The 22,373-nt window shown below is 32.8% G+C and overlaps 1 protein-coding gene across 4 annotated transcripts in view; it reads right to left on the reverse strand.

The window, feature by feature from the left end:
* The window catches only part of LRBA (LPS responsive beige-like anchor protein), a 736,878-nt gene that overhangs the window by 213,324 nt on the left and 501,181 nt on the right, over positions 1-22,373 (reverse strand). For all 4 annotated transcript variants that reach the window (XM_082463287.1, XM_082463288.1, XM_082463286.1 and 1 more), the window contains exons 41-42: positions 12,961-13,078; positions 10,735-10,837 (exon numbers count right to left, since the gene is read on the reverse strand). In XM_082463287.1, coding sequence (XP_082319413.1) covers positions 10,735-10,837; positions 12,961-13,078 — 221 coding nt within the window. The remainder of the gene's footprint in view (positions 1-10,734; positions 10,838-12,960; positions 13,079-22,373) is intronic.

The following is a 22,373-nucleotide window of genomic DNA, read 5'->3' on the forward strand; positions in this document are numbered from 1 at the left end:
TAAACACAGCATATTTGTACATTATAAATTTAAACATTATGTTTGTATACCCATTGTAATAGGGGAAAGAGGATCCCAACCCCTCAGGTGTCTATTCGTGGGTTCGGATAAAGGTAAGGGAAACTATTATTCTTTTATACAGCCTAATAGTAGACCAAGTTTTCTGTTTTCTTAATGTAATGTAAATAACAAAGGATATAACTGACCAATACTAAGTAGCAGTGGGAAATAGGTGGCAGGATTAATTACTACATTCAGAGCCCAGAATCTCAGAGAAGTATGCTGTCACAGTTCTTCCTACTACTAAGGACAAGATACGTATTTTTTTCAAGCTTTATTTCCAAAGGTATAATTTACGTAACACAAAATTTACCCTTGTAAGTGTACTATTCAATGATTTTTTAAAGTAAATTTCTAGAGTTGTGCAATTATCACCACATTGTATTTTGGAACATTTTAATCAACATTAAAACTTCCCTTGTGCCTATTTAGAGTTAATTCCTATTCCTATCCCCAGCCCTAGGCAACTATCAATCTGCCTTCTGTCTCTATAACTAGCCGTTTCTGAACATTTCAGATAAATGGAATCCTACATCATATAATCTTCTGCATCAGGCTTCTTCTACTAACCATAATGTTTTGAGGTTCATCAATGTGGCAGCATGTATAAGCAGTTCATTTCTTTTGATTGTAAATAGTATTCCATTGTATGAATACAGAATATACCACATTTTTTAAATCCGTTCACCAGTTGATAGACATTTAAATTATTCCAGTTTTTAGCTATTATGAAAAATGCTACTCAGAACATTCACGTACACATCGTTGATGAACATATGGTTGCATTTCTTTTGGGTAGATGCCTAGGAGTGAAATTGCCAGGTTGTCTGTTGACTTAATATTTATCTTTTTGAGAAACTGCCAAATTGTCTTCCATTATACATTCCAACAAACAATGTATGATGTTCCAAATTTTCCACATCTCTGCCAATACTTGCTATTGTATGAAATTTTTATTATAGCCATTCTAGTGAGTGTAAAATGGTATCTTATTATAATTTTAATGTACATTGTTGAACATCTTTTCATGTGTTAATTAGCCATTTGTTTATTTTCTTTGAGGAAATTACTATTCAGATCTTTTTTACCTTAATTGGGTTGCTTCTGTCCTATTATTGAGTTGTCAAAGGTCATCATACATTTTGGATACAAGTCTATCAAATACATGATGTGCAAATATTTTCTCAGTCTGTGGCTTATCTTTTCACATACTTAGTGATATATTTAAAGCACAAACATTTTAAATTTTGATTAAATCCATCTTCTCAATTTTTGTCTTTTATGAATTATGCTTTTGGGTGTCACATGTGAACTCTTTGCCTAATGCAAGATGATAAAGTTTTTATCCTATATTTTATTTGACAAATTTTTTAGTTTTAGATCTTAAATATAGGTTTATGACCCACCTTAATTCTTATGAACATTGTGTGGTAAGTGTTGAAGTTCATTTTCTTGCATGTGACTATCCAGTCATTACAGTACCATTTGTTTAAAGATTACCCTTTCTTCATAGAATTGTGTAGGCACGTTTCTTAAAAAGCAACTGACCATAAATGCAAGGGTTTATTTCTGTATTCTCAATGTAGTTTCATTAATTTATGTGCCTATCCTTGTATAAATAGCACACATTTTGATTATTATGGTTTTATGGTAAGTTTTGAAATCAGATAGTGTAAGTTCTGTAATTTTGTTGTTCTTTTTCAAAATTGTTTTGGCAATTCTAGATCCATTGTGTTTCTGCTTCTCTATTTCTCCCAAAAAGTGTACTAAATTTTGATAGGGATTGTATTAAGCTTATAGATTGAGGAAGAATTGACATCTTAATCATATTGAACCTTCTGATCCATGAATATGGAATGTCTCCATTTATTGATGTCTGTCTTTAATTTCTAACAGCCATGTTTTACACTTTTCATTGCAAAAATTGTACACGTCTTTTGTCATCTAGGAATAAAGACATTTCCCTTTCCAATCTGGATGCCTTTGATTTTTCCCTTCCCTTCCTGTCTTATCACACAGGCTTATCACACATTATATATCAATATAATATTGAAAGAATTGGTGAGAATGGAAGACATTCTAGCCTTCCTGACCTTAGGGGAAAAGCATTTAGCCTTTCAACATTAAGTACAGTGTATGTTATGTGGGTTTTTGATGGTTGCTATTTACCTGTTTGAGATTTTCTAGTCATGAATGTGTGTTTCATTTTGTCAAATGCTTTTTCTGTGTCTACTAAGATGATCATGTGGGGTTTTTTTTTTGTCCTGTATTCTATTAACTTCATGCATAACATTAATTGATTTTCACATTTAAACCAATCTGCATTCTTGTGATAAAACCCACATGGCTACTTTATAATCCTTTTTGTATACTGCTGGATTTGGTTTGATAATATTTTGTAAAGGATTTTTGAATACATGTTCATTAGGGATATTAGTCTACAGTTTTCTCTTGTTAGCTTGTTTTTTCTTGTGATGTCTTTGCCTAGCATTGGTATTAGGGTAAAGATGGCCTCACAGACTGAGCTAGAAAGTGTTTCTTCTTCCTGTGTCTTCCAGATGAGCTTATGAAAGATTGATATCTTTTCTAATTTATCTATTTGATAAGATTCACCAGTAAAGCCATCTGGGCTTTGACTTTTCTTTGTGGGAAGATTTTTAAATTACTAATTCAATGGACCTGTTATAGGCTTATTCAGAATTTTAATTTCTTCTTGAGTCAGTTTTGACGATTCTGTCTTTCTAGGAATTTACCCATCTCATCTCAATTGTCTTAATTTGTAGGCTGAATTTGTTCAGGATATTTCCTTCTAATCCTTTTAATTTCTACATCGTGAGCAGTGCAGTCCCTTCTTTCATTTCTGACTTTGGTAATTCATACCATCTCTTTTGTTCATAGTTAGGCAGTTAAAAGAATGTCAATTTTATTGAGCTTTTCAAGGAATCAGCTTTTGCTTAATTGATCTTCTTTATTGTTTTTGTCTGTTTTTCATTGATTTCTGCTCTAATTTTCTTTAGTCACTTTTTCCTACTTGTTTTCCATTTAGCTTGTTCTTCTTTTTCTAGTTTCTAAAGATGGAAGCTTAGGTTACTGATGTTAGGCATTTCTGTATTTCAGATACAGGTATTTAAAGCTATAAAATTTCCCCCTGAATACTATTTTAGCTGCATCCCATAAATTTTGATATGTTATATAGCTCTGTTGGATACAGAAACCCAAATCACTGTCCTTCTCAGTACCATTGTAGGAGGAGTTGCTGAGTGCAGAAGTTACCAAAAGCACCAAGGGCTACTCTGAAGAGCTGCAGCAGCATGTCTGGAAACAAAAAAAAAGGAGCTCCCAAGCCCAGGCACTCTAAATGCAGGGAGGTATGTAGGGGAGAAACTGGCACAGACCATGGAGCAAGAAATAAAAGGAGAAAAAAGCCCTCCTACCACTCCAGTCACCCCCTATGGCCTAACCTCTGCTCATCCTAACCTCATCCATGTACTTCACACCAAGCTTCAAACTGCAAGATAATATGATCTCCTGGTAGCTGTTATAACCTCTGATTATTTATGTGTTAAACTCCTTGATTAGTGTTCCCTTACAGAAAAAAAAAAAAAAAAAAGCCTGAATCAAGTGATAGGGTTGGGCAAAACTAGTGAAGAGAAAACTAAAATGATATTGTAGGTAGAAACTTTGGGTTGGTTCAGTATGTTGTTATGGCTTATAACTGGTATTGATGTGTATATGCTTATACTGTCAAGTACTCATAAAGTGTCAGAGAGAATATTCCAGATCAAGAGCTACAGGTAAAAGAGTGATAGTAGGATTAATTCTCCTGCCATTTGCCATCAGTAGTAGGTCAGGATTTAATCCAAATATCTCTACCTACTCATGTCCTATTGACTGAGAAGTCAGAAGTCTCACACCTAAACCAGAAAACCAAGAGAGATAGCCCAAAGGCTGCAACAAAATTCAAGGGCCTGCTTGCCAACTAGAAGTTGTTGATACTGAATAGACAAACTCACAACAATCAACCTCTGGCAGCCAAAAACTGCTGTTGCTACATGCAATAGCCTTTTTTCAGTCTATGTCTTACTGATTTTTCATCAAATCTTACCTTCTTGAAATAGTCTCATTCTTTGGCATCACATCTTCCTGGATTTCCCATTTTTCAAGGCCCTTCTGTTTTTGTTTTGTTTTGTTTTTCTCTTTCATTTACTTAACATTTAAATGTTGCATTTCCTCAGAATGCAGCCCTCGTTTCTCCTGCTCGTTCTACGGTCTGTCCCCAGGTGAGTTCATTTCCTCTCAAGGCTTCAAATTTCATCTAAATGGTAATGACTCCCAATTACTACACTTTTCATTTGTGCTCTAGCCATACCTTCTTATATCTAACTTCCTATTCAACATTTCAGTCTAGACATCTCTCAGGGGTTTCAATTTCAACAGATCTAAAACTAACCTTCTCCTTTTCAGTTCATTCACTTTTGCCCCCCACCCTCAACCCCAACCCCAACTATGGGGGGTATGGGAGGGTAGATGCATACAGGTACTCCTTCTACAGTGTTCCCCATCTCAGTCTGTGCTACTGAGCAGTTCAAGCTGAAACATGGGGAGACACACTGGATGCCTCCCCTTTTTATCATCCTCCAAATTTAGCTAATCTCCAAGTCACACAAATTGTATCTCCTTAAAGTCTCTAAACAAGATGTCTCTCTTCCTATGATGACCTAGAGGGGAGGGATGGGGGGGCGGGTAGGAGGGAGGCTCAAGAGGGAGGAGACATATGTTTACAAATAGCTGATTCACTTTGTTGTAAAGCAGAAACTAACACAACATTGTAAAGCAATTATACTCCCAAAAAAAAACAACAAAAAAAAGATGTCTATCATCAATGATACTACAGTTTACTTCGATTTCTACAATAAGTTCCCGCCTCCAAACTGACACTGTCTTCCTGAAATCACTAAGTGCCGGTGATACTTGCCTTCCAACATTCCTTAAAACACTGGAAGTTTCAGGGCCTTTACACATGCTATTCACTCTTACAAAGGTTAGCTGATTCCAGTCCTTCAAATCAAACTATAAAGTCACATAGGAAGATATTTCTGACCATCTTATCCAAAGCACTCCATCTCCACTCCACTAACCACTATCAAAATACCCAAAACATCCTTCTTTCACTTACACGGTTTTTCCTTTCATTTACATATTTGTTTAAATGTTTGTGGGCAAGACGATATTTATATTGTACATTACTGGGTGATTGATACACTGTAAGTGCTGAAGATCTATTTAACTGACTTAATAAATTAAGACTTTCAGCTTTCATTAACTGTGGGAAAACATTACAAAGAGTTCCTAAGTATGACAACACATAAAACTCTTTTTAAAATAAAGAGATAATCAGTAAGGACTTGCCTGGTGGCTCAGTGCTTAAGAATCCCGCCTGCCAATGCAGGGGACACAGGTTCAAGCCCTGCTCCCGGAAGATCCCACATGCCGCGGCGCAACTAAGCCTGTGTGCCACAGCTACTGAGCCTGCGCTCTAGAGCCCACACGCCACAACTACTGAAGCCCACGCACCTAGAGCCTGTGCTCTGCAAGAAGAGAAGCCACCATAACGAGAAGCCTGCACATCACAACAAGAGTAGTCCCTGCTCACCACAACTAGAGAAAACCCGTGCATAGCAACAAAGACCCAACGTAGCCAATAAATAAATAAATCTTTAAAAACAAAAGAGAGATAATCAGTAGAATTGTTTATTAAGATAAGGAAATCTACTATGCCATTCTGAGCTGCTTCCTCCTGAACCCTGAAATTCCTCATGAAATTATAAAATTATCGAATCAAAAGTTTTACTGGGATTGTAAAGCAACTATGGCTAATAAACCAGAAGGGCCTCTTTATGTATCCTGTTTACATAAAAGTTGTAACCTGTTACATGTCCATGAATTTTTTGATATTTTCTCTTCAAGAGATGGAACTTGATTCTCCTGCCATGGAGCCTGGGCTATATTTAATAACTCACTTGTAACAAATAAGATGTAGCAGAAATGATGGCGTGTGACTATCAAGGCTAGGTCATTAAGAAGACATTGGGGCTTCTGTCCTTCTCTCTAGAATCACTTGCTCTGGGGAAAGTCATACAGTCACTCAAAAGCAGCCTATGGAGAGGAAGACTTGGCGCAGAACTGAGTCCTACTGCCAAGGGGCATGGGAGTGCATCCTCTTAGAAAGTCCTCCAGCCTAGGATAACTGCAGCTCCTGCTAATATCCTATTATTTGTTGATTCTATCTCAATTGCATTTGTAGTAAGATACTAACTAAAAAAATTGAAATAAACACTAATCAACATCAATACAAAATTAGGTATGCTAAAAGTAAACTCTAAGTTTCTACTGCTAATACATTTCAATCAATAGAAAAATCCCAGTGTTAACTCTCTTCCTAGTTTTTAAATTAGTTAACTAAATTGTATTGATGAAGCATTAACACCTACTAAGAAAGAAAACAGTTAATGATGGTGCTATTTAAACGTAGACAACTGGCCAGCACATAGGAAAGAGAGGTATAACCCCACACTCTCCCAATTCCCTGTACTGTAAGAGATGCTTTTTGGCATTTTAACATTCCTTTCAAGTAGTTATTAAGTTACTTTGAACAATATAAATACTAGTTATTAAGTCCATATGTATACACAAAGTTAATATTTGAACTCTGATTTACCAGAGGTTAAAGATAAAAGTTTTAATTAACTATGTTGTATTCAAAATCCTTAATATATGGATTCGATATTTACATCAACAGAGAAAAAAATTACAATATGACATAATAAAGCAAAGTCTAATCATTTTTATCAAAATGATTAAAAATTTTAATCTGATTTATCATACATGTTAAATAATGGTACATTTGAAAATGGGTATGTAATAAGCACTTTTGTAACTTAGATATTTTAAATATAGAGAGCCTACTTTTCTATGATCTTTGTTGAGATAAAATTTACTATAATAACATTTACTAAACTTAAGTGTATAGTTTAGTAAGTTTTGAACATACCTATTTCTGTAACCAACCATCACAGAAAGACTCCAAAAAGCTAATTCCTTTGTCCCAGTGTCTGGCTCCTGGCAACCAATGATCTGCTTTCTGTCACTATATGCTTCTGTTTTTTCAATAATTTCATATAAATAGAATCATATAATTTCACATAATTTTTCAGTCATTTCATGTAAGTAGAATCATAGCCCATGGCTATGATGTACGTAGCCCACGGTGCTTAACTTCTTTTACTCAGCACAATGTTTCTGAGAGTCATCCATGTTGTTGCATGTATCAGTACTCAATTCCTTTTTATTTCTGAGTAGTATTTCATTGCATGGATGCAGCGCAATCTATTGATCCATTTACAGTTGATGGAACTAGAAATGTTTTCAGTTTGGGACTACATGAATAACATTTGCTTACAAGTGAATGTGCGCACATATATTTTCATTACTCTTGGTAAACACCTAGGAGTGGAACTGACAGGACATAAATTAAGTGTATATTTAACTTAATAAGAAATCTGGCAAATTTTCCAAAGTGACTATACGAATTTGCATTCCTACTAGCATAGTTCTAGTGTTCCTGATACTGTATATTGATTTCACATTCTTTATCTTTTTCTGTTTTTGAAAATCAGGTTTACTGATTTCTTTACATAGCATAAAATTCATCCTTTTTTAGGTATACAATGCAATGAGTTTTGCCAAACAAAGAGAGTTGTGTAACACCACAACAATCAAGACAGGAAATATTTCCATGTTATCAAAAGGTTCCCTCACACCCTCCTTTGTAACTAATCCTCCCTCTTCACCTCCAATCTCTTGAAACCACTGATCTGATTTCTGTCCAAGTAGTTCTATTTTTTCCAAAAGGTCATATAAATGGAATCACACAAAATGTAATCTTTTGTGTTGCCTTCTTTCATGGAACATAATACTTTTAAAATTCATCTGCCTTGTTCTGTATTTTAGTAGCTTATTCCTTTTTATTGTTGAGCAGTATATCCTGTTGTATGGTTGAAGGTACCATAATTCGTCCATTTACTAGTTGAGGACCATGTTGGCTATATCCATTTTTTTGTGACTGTGAATATAGCTGCTATAAACATTTGTGAATAGGTCACTACATGAATATACAGATTTTTCATTTCTCTAGGGTAAATGCCTTTGAGTGAGACTACTGGGATGTATGGTAAGTGTATGGTTAATTTTATATGAAACTGCAAAACTGCTGACTTTCCCATCAACAACATGTGAAGTTCCAGGTACTCTGCATTCTTATTAGCTCTTGTTGTTATCAGTTTTTAAAAAGTCATTCTAATAGGTGTGCCATGAGATCACACTGTGGTTTTAACTGGCATTTCCTTGATTACTACTGATGTTTGGCATCATTTCATGTGTTTGATATTTGTATCTATTCTTTGCTGAAGTATCTGTTCAAATCTTCTACCTATTTTTTAAAAACAGATTGCTTGTCTTGTAATTAAATGTAAGAGTTTCTTATATATCCTGTATATAAATCCTTTGTCACATATAATTTGAACTAATATTTTAACCCAGCCTAGAGCACATCGTTTCATTTTCTTAAGAGTGTCTTTCAAAAGCAAATGTTTTTAATTTGAAAGGCCAATTGATGATTCTTTAAAAAATCTTATCTAAGAAATCTTTGCCTAACTCAAGGTCACAAAGATTTTTCTCCTATGTTTTCTTTAGGAAGTTTCACTTTGGCACTTACATTTAGGTTATATTACATTTTGAGTTAATCTGAGTTAATTTATGTTACATTTTGAGTTCATATATTACATTTTGAGATAAAGGATGAGGTGGGGTTTTTTTGTTTTGGGTTTGTTTTTTGTTTTTTGGGGTTTTTTTGCATATGGATATGCAATTGTTGACCACCATTTGTTGAAGAAACTATCTTTTCCCATGGACATATCTTGATACCTTTGTTGAAAATCAAATTGACCATTTATGGATGGGCCTATTTCTGGACACAATTATATTCTATTGCTCTATAAGTCAATTTTACAAAACTACCAAACTACACTAGTTAATGTAATTTTATATTAAGTCAAAATCAGATAAAGTCCTCCAACTTTTTCTTTTTCAAAATTGTCTTAGCAATTCTAGATATTTGCATTTCCATTTAAATTTTACAATCAGCTTGTCAATTTCTTCAAAAGAGCCTTTTAGGATTTTGGATAGGATTGCTTTGAACCTATAGATCTGTTTGGAGAGAACTAACATCTTACTTATATCGAGTCTTCCAGTTCATGAACATGGTATAGTACAACTTTCCATTTTTAGGTTTCTTTCATTTTTCTAAACAGTGTTTATAGTTTTCAGTGAACAAGTCTTAAGAATATATTTTCAAATATATCCACAGTTATTTAAATTTTTGATACTATTTAAGCAGTACTTTAGTTCCAATTTCCAATTGTTCATTGCTAGTATACAGGAATAAAATTATGTATGCTATGAAATAGCTAAACTCTTTTATGAGGGTTTTTCCCCTATTTATTTATTTATTTATATATGTATATATTTAACATCTTTATTGGAGTATAATTGCTTTACAATGTTGTGTTAGTTTCTGCTGTATAACTAAGTGCATCAGCTATATGTATACATATATCCCCATATCCGCTCACTCTTGCATCTCCCTCCCACCCTTCCTATCCCACCCTTCTAAGTGGTCACAAAGCACTGAGCTGATCTCCCTGTGCTATGCAGCTGCTTCCCACTACCTATCTATTTTACATTTGTTGTTTATGAGTTCTAATAGCTTTTTTTCTTTTTAAAAATTTTGCAGTTTCCCTGGTAATTTCACATTAAGTCATGTATATATACTGATAAAGACAGTTTTATTTCTTCCTTTTCAATCAAGATGGTCTTTAGTTTCCTTTTCTGGTAATGCCTTTTTGTGCATTTGGAATTCAGGTAATGCTGGCCTCACAGAATTACTTGGGAAACTTATCCTTCTTTTCTATTATCTGTAAGAGTTTTCCCAGAAATTATATTACTTCTTCATTAAACATTTGATAGAATTTGCCAGTGAAACCATTTGAGCTAGGAATTTTCTGTTAGAAGATTTTAAGCTACGAATTCAATTTCCTCTGTAGTTATTAAAGTTATCCATTTTTGTTAGTGAGATTTGACAGTTTGTCTCTTTCATGGAATCTGCCCATTTCATCTAAGTTGCCTAAGTGGCATAAATTTATTCATAATATTTCCTTATTTTTTTAAAATATCTATAGGATCTGTAGTGATACCCCTTCTTTCATTCTGATATTGGCAATTTGTGTCTTTTTTTCATAAGTCTGGTATAGATATTTATTACACTTATTAATCTTTTCAGAGAAACAATTTTTCATTGCATTGATTTTTCTTTATTGTTTTTGTTTTCCTTTTCATTGATGTTCTGCCTTTGTTTATTTTTTTTTTTCAGATTAGTTTAATTTACATTTGTTCCTCTTTTTCTAGTTTCTTCAGACAGAAGTTCAGTTGACTCAAAACAGTACACTAATAATCATCATTTACAATGAAGCATAAAACAGAAGGTCATGCATTTCAAAACAAATTAGAACAAATATTAATACAGATTATTTTCCATATTTTTCACATATAAAACAGCACCTGGTTTGAAGCAATCCAAAACTGGTTCCAATACCAACACGAGGTAGATAGTTAACCACTTTCTTTACTGTTGCAGGGTCTGGGAAGTTGAACATTATAGCAACTAGGAAAAATAATTTTTAAAAGTTAGAATGAAATATGATTTTCTTTCTGGAAAACTGACTTCTTGGTCCAATAAAATGTTTACTCTTAGTTCAGTTATCTTTTAAATAGAATTCTTACCGTATTACTTTTATTATGGTATATATCAAGTTTTAGCATTAATATGCCGGTGATGATACTCATTTTACTCATGAACTACCACAAACAGTTCCTTCTCTAAATACTGTCAGAACTAATAACAACTACTGTTGCATTAATGTGACATGAAGTTGAGATTTTATCTTGTTACAACTTCAAATTTGCAAAATTGAATTTTAGCAAGTTAAAAATATATCTGTGAATTTCTATAAAGACCTTTAAATTTTTAAGATTATATATTTAACAATCTAATACCCAAAAGTCTACATATACAGCTAATAAACTGTCAGCTGTACTTACTGCTAATCATCAACAGCTTAAAAAAATATTCTCTTTACAATCCTTATATGCTTATGCTTTGTATGTTCCTATAATCCAGAACAATGTGTGACCTGAAGAAAAATTTTTCCTCTCTGGTCAATAATCAATTTAAATGTTTTTTAATCATTTCTATCTCAATAATTACACATTTTGAGAATATCAATAAATGTACATCATATATATAAATATATTCAGCATACAAATGTTAATTTATGACAGTCATCTATAAATTTTTATCCTTCTTAAAAAATATGAAAATAACAAAGTCATAAAATCATGACAGAGAGTTTAGAAGATATTAATTTGGTTAGTCTTGAAATTTTAATTATATTAACTTCTGTATCAGAACCATAAATAATCTACAAGTACTCATCTAGAAGATGATCCTTCTTCTCCACCTAGCCTAAAAAAATACTACGAGCCAAAAAATTTTATCAGTGTTAGTGCAATTTTTAAACACAGGCTTTATAACATGTTTTAGGTAAATAATTATATGATCATTCACTAAACACCTAAAATATATTTAGAACTGTCATATACATATCCAACATAACTTTTTAATAAACCTTTCTTACATATCCACTATTACATTGAATACAGGGGGAAAAAAAAGGAAAAACTCAGGTTATGGCAGGTGACCAAGGCCATGAGGGAAAGGCAATAGAAAAACACACAAAGATACAAAGCAAGGATGCGTGAGAAATTTCAAAGAAGGAAAATAAATGAAGATGAGCAAGTAATAAATATTGTAAGGTTGAAACCCCTTTGGGACAGCAAGAATGCAGACTGAACTAAAGTGTGAAACATTCACTTGATTATTTGCCTGGACGAATAATGTTTACATTAGAAAAAAAGGTATGTGTGTGGGAGAAGACCAAATATGGAAGGGAAAAACATCTTTTCCTAAAGAAATCTGCATTCCCTAAAATACATGATTTCATTAAAAAAGATAGTATGTATGGAATATACATTATGTGTAGATTTTTTAAATGATAACTTGTAGATTATAGAAAGAGAAAATAAGAAAACTTAAATCTATTTAAATGAAATGAGTATGTACAATAAATCACAAGGTTTTACATATTCTCCCTTGTACACCTCCACTCATACCCAACGATGCTTTTCCTTCAAGTTCACCTTGTCTCTCTTTTTTGTCTTAATGAATTTCACCAAGTTCAATTCTAAGCCCACAAATTGAATTTTAGTTCTTTCAAGAATGATGTAATACAAAGCAACCAGGACAGTTCAGTACCATTTTCTGATGGTCCCTTTATAAATGGCAATAGATTAGACAAAAAATTAAATAAATGTATGAATCATTTGATTACCCTCTCCCCTCTCGAAATGCAACCACCTTCCAGAAGGAGTTTAAGCATCAGAGCAATATGAAAACTCTACGACTGATTAAATGGGTAGTTATCCCCCATATTTATAAAGCATTGCACTAATTTGTGATTTGGCCAGAAAAATAAATTACTACAGATATTTCTAAGAGTGACCAAAGGGGGAAAAACCATGAAGATGCACGTGGTTCAAAAAGAGGTCAGTAGGACAGAGAGTGGGCTACAAAATTCTGTCTAAATGGAAACAATATGGTATGTTCAAAATGAAATCTTAAGGAGATGGAGGTTAGCTTTGTAACAATATACGTCTGCAACATATTACCTCTGTTTGCCATAAAGATCTCCAGGGCTGTATTTTGCAAAAGATAACGACGAGAAAAGATCGATCGTATCTCTGTGAACAGCCATTTTCCATGCAGCCCTTCTGTATATGCCAGGATCTAGTGAGGAAAAAAAGAATCCAGAGTTAGTAACAATAGAATTTTTTTGTTCTTCCCCCCAATTAAAACAGAGAAGTCCCTATTAAGAAAAATAATTTCTAAGAACTGAATAGTTATTGAAATAATTTGGAGGGTGACTAAGAAAATAGATTGCAATTCATGAAAAATGATGTTTAAATGAAAAAGCAGAACAAAATTGTAACACATCTATTTATAAATATATTTGGGGGCCTTTTAAAGCAATGATGTAGTCTACTGCTTTTCAGGAAATACATATTGCATTACTGATTGATTGATTTTTGAGTCATATTATAGAAAGCAAAGTTTTAGACAACCCTTAAAAAGAAGACCTGAAAAGAATGTCCTACATGCTTACAGATGACATATAAAATTCAGTTTCATATAATATGATAATAACATATCCAGAAATACTTTTTACATACTTTAAAATCACAAATTTAAGATCATAACTTCAAAAAATCACACTTATAAGGTCACTGTTAAGGCAACAGTCACTCATTCAGAAAGCACAAAGACTGACTGTATGAGAGGTTAAGTATCATCTTGTCAGCTAGGCTAAACACAAACCTGCGAATGAACTCAGCATAATCTCTCTATGGAGTAGGAGGTTGTCAGAGTGACTTGTTACAATTCTTGTCATCCCATGTGACAGACGCAATGGCTTAGAATCTTTGCCAACTCAAAGTAATCCTGTCTTTAGTCCTAAGCCACTTTGTTGCTTTGTTATTCAAGTTTTGTTTTTTAAAAAGTTCATTTCAAAAGCTTAATTATGAAGGTGTTAAATGAAAACCAGAACTGGAATTTCTCCACACTAGTACTTCACAGAATATTAATGAAGAAAATGAGATGTATTTGCTATCAAACACTGCTGAAAATCCGTGACAGCAAATTAAGTTAAACAACTAAATTTCTCAAAAGTAACCACCATTAAAAAATACAAATAAAATGACATTTGATTATGATATTGCATTGTAAGGACAAAGACAGGATAAGCAAAGAGAGGAAAAATAATGAATAGTAAGAATGTATCCTACGTAAATGTTCATTTTTGATTTCCATTTTCTAGATCTTAATTGTAAAACAACTACATTCCTCAATGCAAAATACAGGGGGTTTTTTTGGGGAAAAAAAAGAGAGCAACATTATTTAACTCACCAAATATGTATTTAGATTTTTCTACAGAAATTATTCTATTTCTGGTACCACAAAATCTAGAAATGAAAGACTGGGTACAATTCTTAGGCTCGGTGTTTTTTGAAAAAACAAGACAACAATTCAAAGTCCCAAATAACTAATCACACTTTCAGCTTTAAAACAGGTGATAGAGAAAATCCTACTATCTCTTTCATACAATCAATACCTATGTAAGTAAGATCAAGAGAAATTAGGAGAAAAAGAGAGGAAAACATATCGGTTCTACTCTCAAATAGTTTTTTAAACCAAAGGTCACATGCACCCCTTTCTCCGACCACAACCAGTAGCTCCAAGGCTCCAGAGTCTGCAGTGGCCTCCTGACTGGTCTCTCTCCTTCTAATCTTACCTGGAGAATCTACTATGACCAGAGGAGCCAAAAAAAAAAAAAAACTTTTTAAGTATAAATCAGATCATATACTCGTATATTTAATACCATCCAGTGGCTCTGCATTACATGCATAATAAACTCTGAAGCTCTTTATAACTGTTTATAAAGACTTATATCTGGGACTGTCTGATGAGCCCAACTCATTCTTCCTCAGGGCCGTTATACTTGCTTTCTCCTCTGCTTGGAATGTTCTTCTCCCAGATCTTCATATGGCTGGCTCATCCTCACAGTCACGTTTCTGCCCAAATGTCACCTCCTTAGAGAAGCCACAGGATCTAAACCCCACTTCTGCCACTACTGCCTCATCCCACCCCAAACTCATCAGATTTCCTTCATAACACTTACCACCAGAAATTACAATATTTCCTTGCTTGTCTATTGCCTCTCTTCAGCACTAGAATACTAGAATCTAAGTTCTATTAGACCAAAGGCTTTGAATGCACTCTATTTCCATCTTCTAGAACAAGGTCTGACACAAAGTAGATGTTTTGGAATGATTAAATGAATCAATGAATGGCAACCAGAATTCCATATATGACCCACATTAATTTTTGGGGGGGCCGTATGGTATTTTCCCAAAATTTCAAGTAGTTTAAAATACTTGAGAAAATGGTTATTTACATAAATATTCAGATTTCTGGTTTCTCAGGAAAAACTGGAGCATCTGTCAAACCTAGATCTATATATGCCACATAGTACAACTGGCATGCAGTCTCCATTTTGAAACAGTCTCCACTCACTCACTCATTTACTATCTGTCTAGTTTCCATTGGTATTAGAGTTTGCCATACTTAACTTATCAAGTAGTAGAGAATCCAATACATGTTCTGTAACACTTGTAGCCCAATCTATCCAACTATTAATAAGGAAAATGAGACTTAAACAAGATAAATACTTAATACAAAGTCCCTTGGGAAGTTAGTGGCAAAGTCTGGCCTCCTCCCAGGTTTTCTAATCCAAATGTCCAGAGCTTACTTATATACTACATTGTCACATTTCTAAAAAAGGGTTTAAATGTTTGTTAAACTAGAACTCAACTCATCAGAAATTTTAATCAACTACATTTGTTTTCCTGTACTTGTGTTAAAAGTGAAAGAGGAAAATCAAACAAAAATAAACAACAAAGCATTAGGCTTTAAGCTCTGTCATATGCTAAAAATATCACACACTGGTCTGAAAATTCTACCTCTTATATACTAAAAAGCTATATAACAAGTATTGTTGCTCATAATGGTGATGCCAATCATTGCAAGATCATGGTCATGCAACTAAAGATTTAATTATTTTCTAGACTATTTCAATTACTAGCAGAAGTATACTAAAACACTGTTACAAGATTTTTCATGTAATAGTTTTTCAATCAATCAAAAAGTTCAAGTTATATCCCATTCCTTTAAGCAGTATAGTTATTTTAAAAATATACTTGAAATATAGCAAGTGGTATGGTCCTTTAAAATTTGTTTTATTACCAAATGTCAAACATACACAAAACTACAGAAAATGACATAAGCCCCATGTACCCATTACTGAACCTTAGAAAATCCTAACATTTTGCCATACTGTCCTATATATTTTAAAAACTCATAAAGCATTACAGATAATGTTGAAATTCCCATATATAACCCTTCCTGATACCATTTTCCTCCTTCATCAGAGCCAATCACTATCCGTGTTTTGAGGTTTATCATTCCCATGTAAGTTTTTATACTATTAGTACATATACATCCACAAATGATATCCAGAATTGTTCTACATGTTTTCAAACCTGATATCAATGGTATCATACTGAATGTATGACCGTGTGCAATCAGAGTTAAATATAAGCAGGTAAAGTAGTGTTTTAAAACATAGAGGAAAAGAAACAGGAGGAGAGACAGAAAATTATTTAAAATTGCCAAAGCTATCAAAATTTAAAATCTTACACAAAAAAAATTAGATTGACTTAAAAAAAAAGTAACAAATGAAATTCTACACCTATGGTCAAGATAGCGGGATTTAAAATAGAAACAAAGAATCTCTTAACTAACAGAACTACTAGCTGAAATTGATATAATAACATTTCTTTTAAGTATTCATTAGGAAAAGGTGTCAGTACTGAAAAGCAGCTGAGGCCTAGCTCAGCAAGAGGTTTATTTCTTATTGGACTGGTATATTCCTGGTCTGAGGCTTCACTTCAAAGTCTCTAGAGTTCAATTAAAACTGGATTAGGTAGAAGCAGACCCTTCTTTGGGACTTTCTGTTCACTGAAACTCTACATACACTGACAGCACCCTAGACAGAGGTCTAGCCCTCCAATGAATCAGTTGCTATGGAAACCGTATCATTACCATTGCTCTGCAGTTATGACCACAAGTCTTGAATAGCCTGAAAGCTTAAGCCCTCAGCACTCTCTTTGAATGTTTACCACCTTGTTTTCATATCGTTAGTATTATTATTAGTGAATTCAACTGTCATATTTTAATAATTTGTTTGAACAAAGATAGTTTATTGGTTAAATGTTGACATAAGGTTGTAGAGAGGGAAAAAAGAAATCAGTATTTAATATATACATGTATATATACTCACATACATATAAAAGCATATATACTATTTCTTTACATTAAAAATATCAAACATATTTTCTTTAAAATTTTTATCTGAAAATTGTGACTCTGAAAAAGGATTTATTATTTTGCCTGAATAGTACACAGTTTTTATTCTACACTTCAAATAGTATACTATGAATACATGGGAAAATTTCTTCACCCTGTTGCATTAATTGGCTTGAAAGCAAAGTATTTTTCACCTTTAACCATTCATTTTGAAAAGCTAACAAATTTATCCAAATAACACTTTCTTCTGCTTTCTCATCCTCATGAAAGAATAAAAAAGAAACCTGCATGTATTGCCCAACTGCAAGATACTCTTATTTACTGAATATCAGGTATGTTCAAAAAATAGATTTAAAATAGTCTCTGAAAATACAGCCATATTTGTTCCACTTAAGTAAAAAAAGGTTTTGTTTTCAAAATCCACCCTCAATAAATATATAATGCTTTCAAATTCTTTTTAAAGGGAAAGATATTAAAAAGTGATCGAATGTTTTAACCTCAAAAATAAGAAATATTTACATGGGAGTCTGCACATATAGAATCAATAAAAAGTGTTTTTAAAAACACTATTCTTAATGTTTACAGCTAGCACTGCATATCTTAGTCCCAAATATTCACCAATTTTTGGAAACGTTTTACTCTTTCAGAGAATTCCACACTGATTTCTGAAGAATTCAATAATAAAAGTAAAATTAGAAAAAATATACAAACAATAGTACTTAAAATTTCATAACAAAACCATTTCCAAAGCATATGGATATATATTTAACATCAAGAAAAACATTTTAAACTTAGCATACAAAATATAAACTAATCATGCTATCAGTTAAATAATGATACCACAGGTAGAAAATATTCATATCCCATTTTCATGGAACATAATTATAAATTAGTCATAAGGATTATACCTTAATATGGGAAAACAGTAAATATTTGAAATATATTTAAAATGAAAACACATGTTAAAACATAGACACTAGTCTAAAAATAGTCTATCAACTCACCACTAAATACATGTGCAAATATGTTTTATTTACGATAATTGCAATTTTACCAAAATAGTTTAAAGTAATTTTAATCGAGTATTTTAAATTTGTACCACTCTAGTATTAACATAGTTTTTGGATTTTGCTGCATGTAATTTTCTCTGAAACTTGATACCAAAGCATAGCATTAAATTTATTCTAATACTGAATTCCAGTTGGTTTAAGGATGTACTTCATCATCAACTATATAAATGTTAGTAAAGTTTTTAAAGATATATTCTTAAAACAAAACTTAGAGGTCTTTTCGAATTGAAAAATGGCATATACTTGACTCTGATAGAAATTTTAAGATGGTAATTTTGTTATTTAATATATATCCATGAACACATAGAATGTCCCCAAACTTGGAAAAGAACAGAACAATGACAAAAAAAGTATAAAAGTTATGAATACAAAGAAAATTACCTTTAAAATTAATTATGAGTCATTTGATATTTTTCATCTATATAGTAAATTTCCTCCTTCTGCTTACTAGTTCTATGATGCAGTACAGTATTCTCCTTAGCATTTTCATGGGTGACAACTTCAATTAAACATATTCATTACTCTAATGTTCTATTTGGCAGCTTAGTCAGTATGAAAAATTTTAAATATATAAATAAAATGCTATGTGACCTCTGTATTGATTGGGCTAAAGTGGTTTTAGCCTGGGAGTGGATGATGGGGCAGCTGGGAGGAGCAAGAGGGGAGCATACAAACACATACACTCTTAGGTTTTCTCTTCCAATTACTGAGGGAGATGATAAAACCACAGCAAATGATGTATCAGCTCATTTTATCTTATCGCTTTGGGGCTAGGTGACAATGAAGTTCATATTTCACTGGCTCCCATTGAAGATTGTGAAAATTACTTGCCCTCATGACCTGAAATTTCACTAGAAGACAGAAATTTCTCTTCTGCAAAGTAATGCAATTTTTCAGATGTCAACCTTTAGCCCAGCTTTAAAAATTAATTTCATTTATATTAACCAATGATATTGATATTTTCACAGAACGCTCTTTGATACATAAAGCAATGACTGGCAAATTGATGTTGCTTTAGATGGGTAAAACTATTTTATTTTAAGCTGCTATGGCAGACAGATTTATGGCAAACTGAAATTCCCATTTCATAATTTAATATTTGTGCTGGAGTAGTGCACCTTTAAGCCCTTGGCCTGTAAATAATTCAGACTCAGTTGGTTCTGTTTTATTTTCAATATTCTTCAGCTTAAAAATAATTTGCATTCTAAATGATGTATCATAAAGCCACCTCTTATTGAACTAACATTTAGTATATATCCTAACGAGTCAAAAGCCAAATATAGTAATGAATAAGCAGAACAAAGAAGGTATTTATCCATCAGCCAACTAATTTTTAGATTTTTAAAAATTTAAACTATATCTCTAATCTGATTTTTTTTTTGAAGGAAGAACCCAGATACACCACCAAAGGTTAATAAGGAAGAATAATAAGCAACATAAATGCATCTTACTTTATTTTTCGTAACAGTATATAAAGAGCTAAGTATTAAATTTTCAGAAAAAGAGTAGAATAAACTTAGATAAGTACCTGAATTAAAATAGAGACATTTGGATTTGGAGGTACCTTTTAAGATAAAAATATAATAAAAATAAAGTCACAATGTCAGTTTTATCATGAACAAGATGTGGAAGTGTTCCATATGATTTTAGTATAGAGATACAGAAATTACCTTGAAATTTGTACAAAGAAAATTTTAAATACTTTGGAGTAGTAAAAATGTTACTAAAAAATATACAGTCTGGTACCTTATCAAGTTTTTATTACCTTTATCCAGTAAAGAGTTTTGTCTCATTCAAATGCCTTGAGAAAACAATCATTAGACCAATACCCTTCATTTTATTAATGAGGTAAATTAAACATAAACATGCATTAATTTATGCATTAATCTAAATTCAAGATTAGAAAAAGGTCAAAAAAGACATTTCTCTAGTTTAGCTATTTTCTCCCCAAAATGGTTTAATACCAGTCTGCCTAACTTTCTATTCCCAAAATCAATTTGCATTTTTTATGCTAACAATATCCATATTATTTTTTCTTTAAAAATATTTATAGTTAATTTTCCTCACATGTATGATATGAGGAAATAGTAATATAAATAATACCTTATAATTTTTCCATTTAGATTGGAAAGATTCCTAGTTACTTCTCAAAAACTTGTGAGAATGACATGCTATTGTCACTGAATTCAAGTTACAAAGTGTTTTTAGCTATTATTCTGCACACTGACTCTCTAAAGTCATGAGCTTTCTATTCCTGAACAAAGAGTTAAATTTAAATCAGCACTAATAAAAAACCACCTAATTTTAAATGTGCTGGAATATTCTATAATATATACTTTTAAAACAAGCAATGGACACAAACTATCTTCTCAATGCCAATTCTTACTTTAGGAACTCAATCTCAATCTCAGATTGGTATCAAACGCCCTCCCTACATACAGGAACCAAATTATCAAATTAGAGTAATATCAACCTGTACCTAGACTACTTATCTCTTTGTAGCAGATACAACATGGTTTAGTCATTGGAAGATTCTCTGGTGACTAACCTATTTAAACTAATTAAAGGGAAAACCTTTATCTTCAAGAAATTTACTTTTGTTCTTCAAACACAACAGAGGACAGAAATAAAAAGCAAAAGGAAAAGGAAAAAGTTACATTAGAACTTGATGCTAAAATCAGGACATTTTCTTCCTAATTAGAGGGAAATACTTTTCCACTTTATTTTTTTTAGCTTTCTTCCTCCTATTAAGTACTCATCTTGTTTAGCTAGTCAATTATAAATGACTAGTATAGGTTCTTATTTGCTTCCACATTAGAGTATGAAACTAAATACTGTGCTCATATTCAGCTTCAGATACAATCTTCCAAAAAGCTATTTTTTTAAAGGACCTATATTACAGAAAACATTATGAGTGCTATTTAAATAAGCTTTGAGGGTTAACATGATTTCACTGCATAACTCAATAACACTGCACACCCTCACTAGATTGGAGTTCCTACTTCCTGGAGCTTTTTGAGATTAGGCCACTGGGGTTAGTCATCTTTCTATTCACATACCAAACATGGTGCCAGGAACATGGAAGACACTGACTGATGGATGGAGAGTCCGCCCAACCTCACAAACTACATACAGTCTAAGATTCTGGAAACACATGAACACAAACATAGCACAAAGCAAAAAGGGACAGAAAAATGAAAAGGAAAACTACAACACAGCATTTAAAAAAAAAATTAAATTCAAGGGTCAGCATATTTCAACTTCTGACCAACATGGAGTAACAGGGACTGGATTTACCCTTGTACACAAAAAATATTTAAAACAGATAGAACATGTGGAAAAAATTGTTTTTAAGAGATGAAACATCAAGCAGTGAAAGACAGTGATCTCTGAGAGACAGGAAAATAAAGTGGTGACACCACCTACTGCCCCAGCTCTCTGCCAGAGAAGACTCTGCAAGCCCCAGAGCAGGCAGGAACATAGTGGTCTCTCGGAATAGAGAAAACAGCTTGAAGTACTATGAGATCAAGAGGGCTAAAACTGCAAGACAGAGTAGCAGATTGGAGAAAGCTGAAAAGTAGCAGAGCTCCTGAGATCTGCAGTCTTCAGGTGAGATCTGATCAGCTTAAGAAAACAACCTGAGACCAGTAAAAGAATCATTCCCCTAAATTACAGGGAACAATATGCAGAGCCCACACAACCAGAGCAAAAAACAATCTCATAATTCATCGAGCACTGGTTACAGTACTCAGAAGGGTTTTGCCTCAGTAGAGGGGGAAATATTAGCCCTAGGCTAAATGCTGCTCTGGTCCTGCCTAACAAACCTTAACAGCAAGATCCACATAGATCAAACCATTTCCAAGGTACGTAACTGTATCTCAGAAAAACGGATTAAAATATTTATAGCATACAAAAATATCCACCACACAACAGGGTAAAATTCACCACAGCTGGTACTCAATTCATAAATTACCAGGCCTGAAAAAAAATCAGGAAAATATAACCCATAATGAGGAGAGAAATTAATTAAT

This window comes from Balaenoptera physalus (assembly GCF_965194825.1).
Source record: "Balaenoptera physalus genome assembly, chromosome: 5".
Taxonomy (NCBI): domain Eukaryota; kingdom Metazoa; phylum Chordata; class Mammalia; order Artiodactyla; family Balaenopteridae; genus Balaenoptera; species Balaenoptera physalus.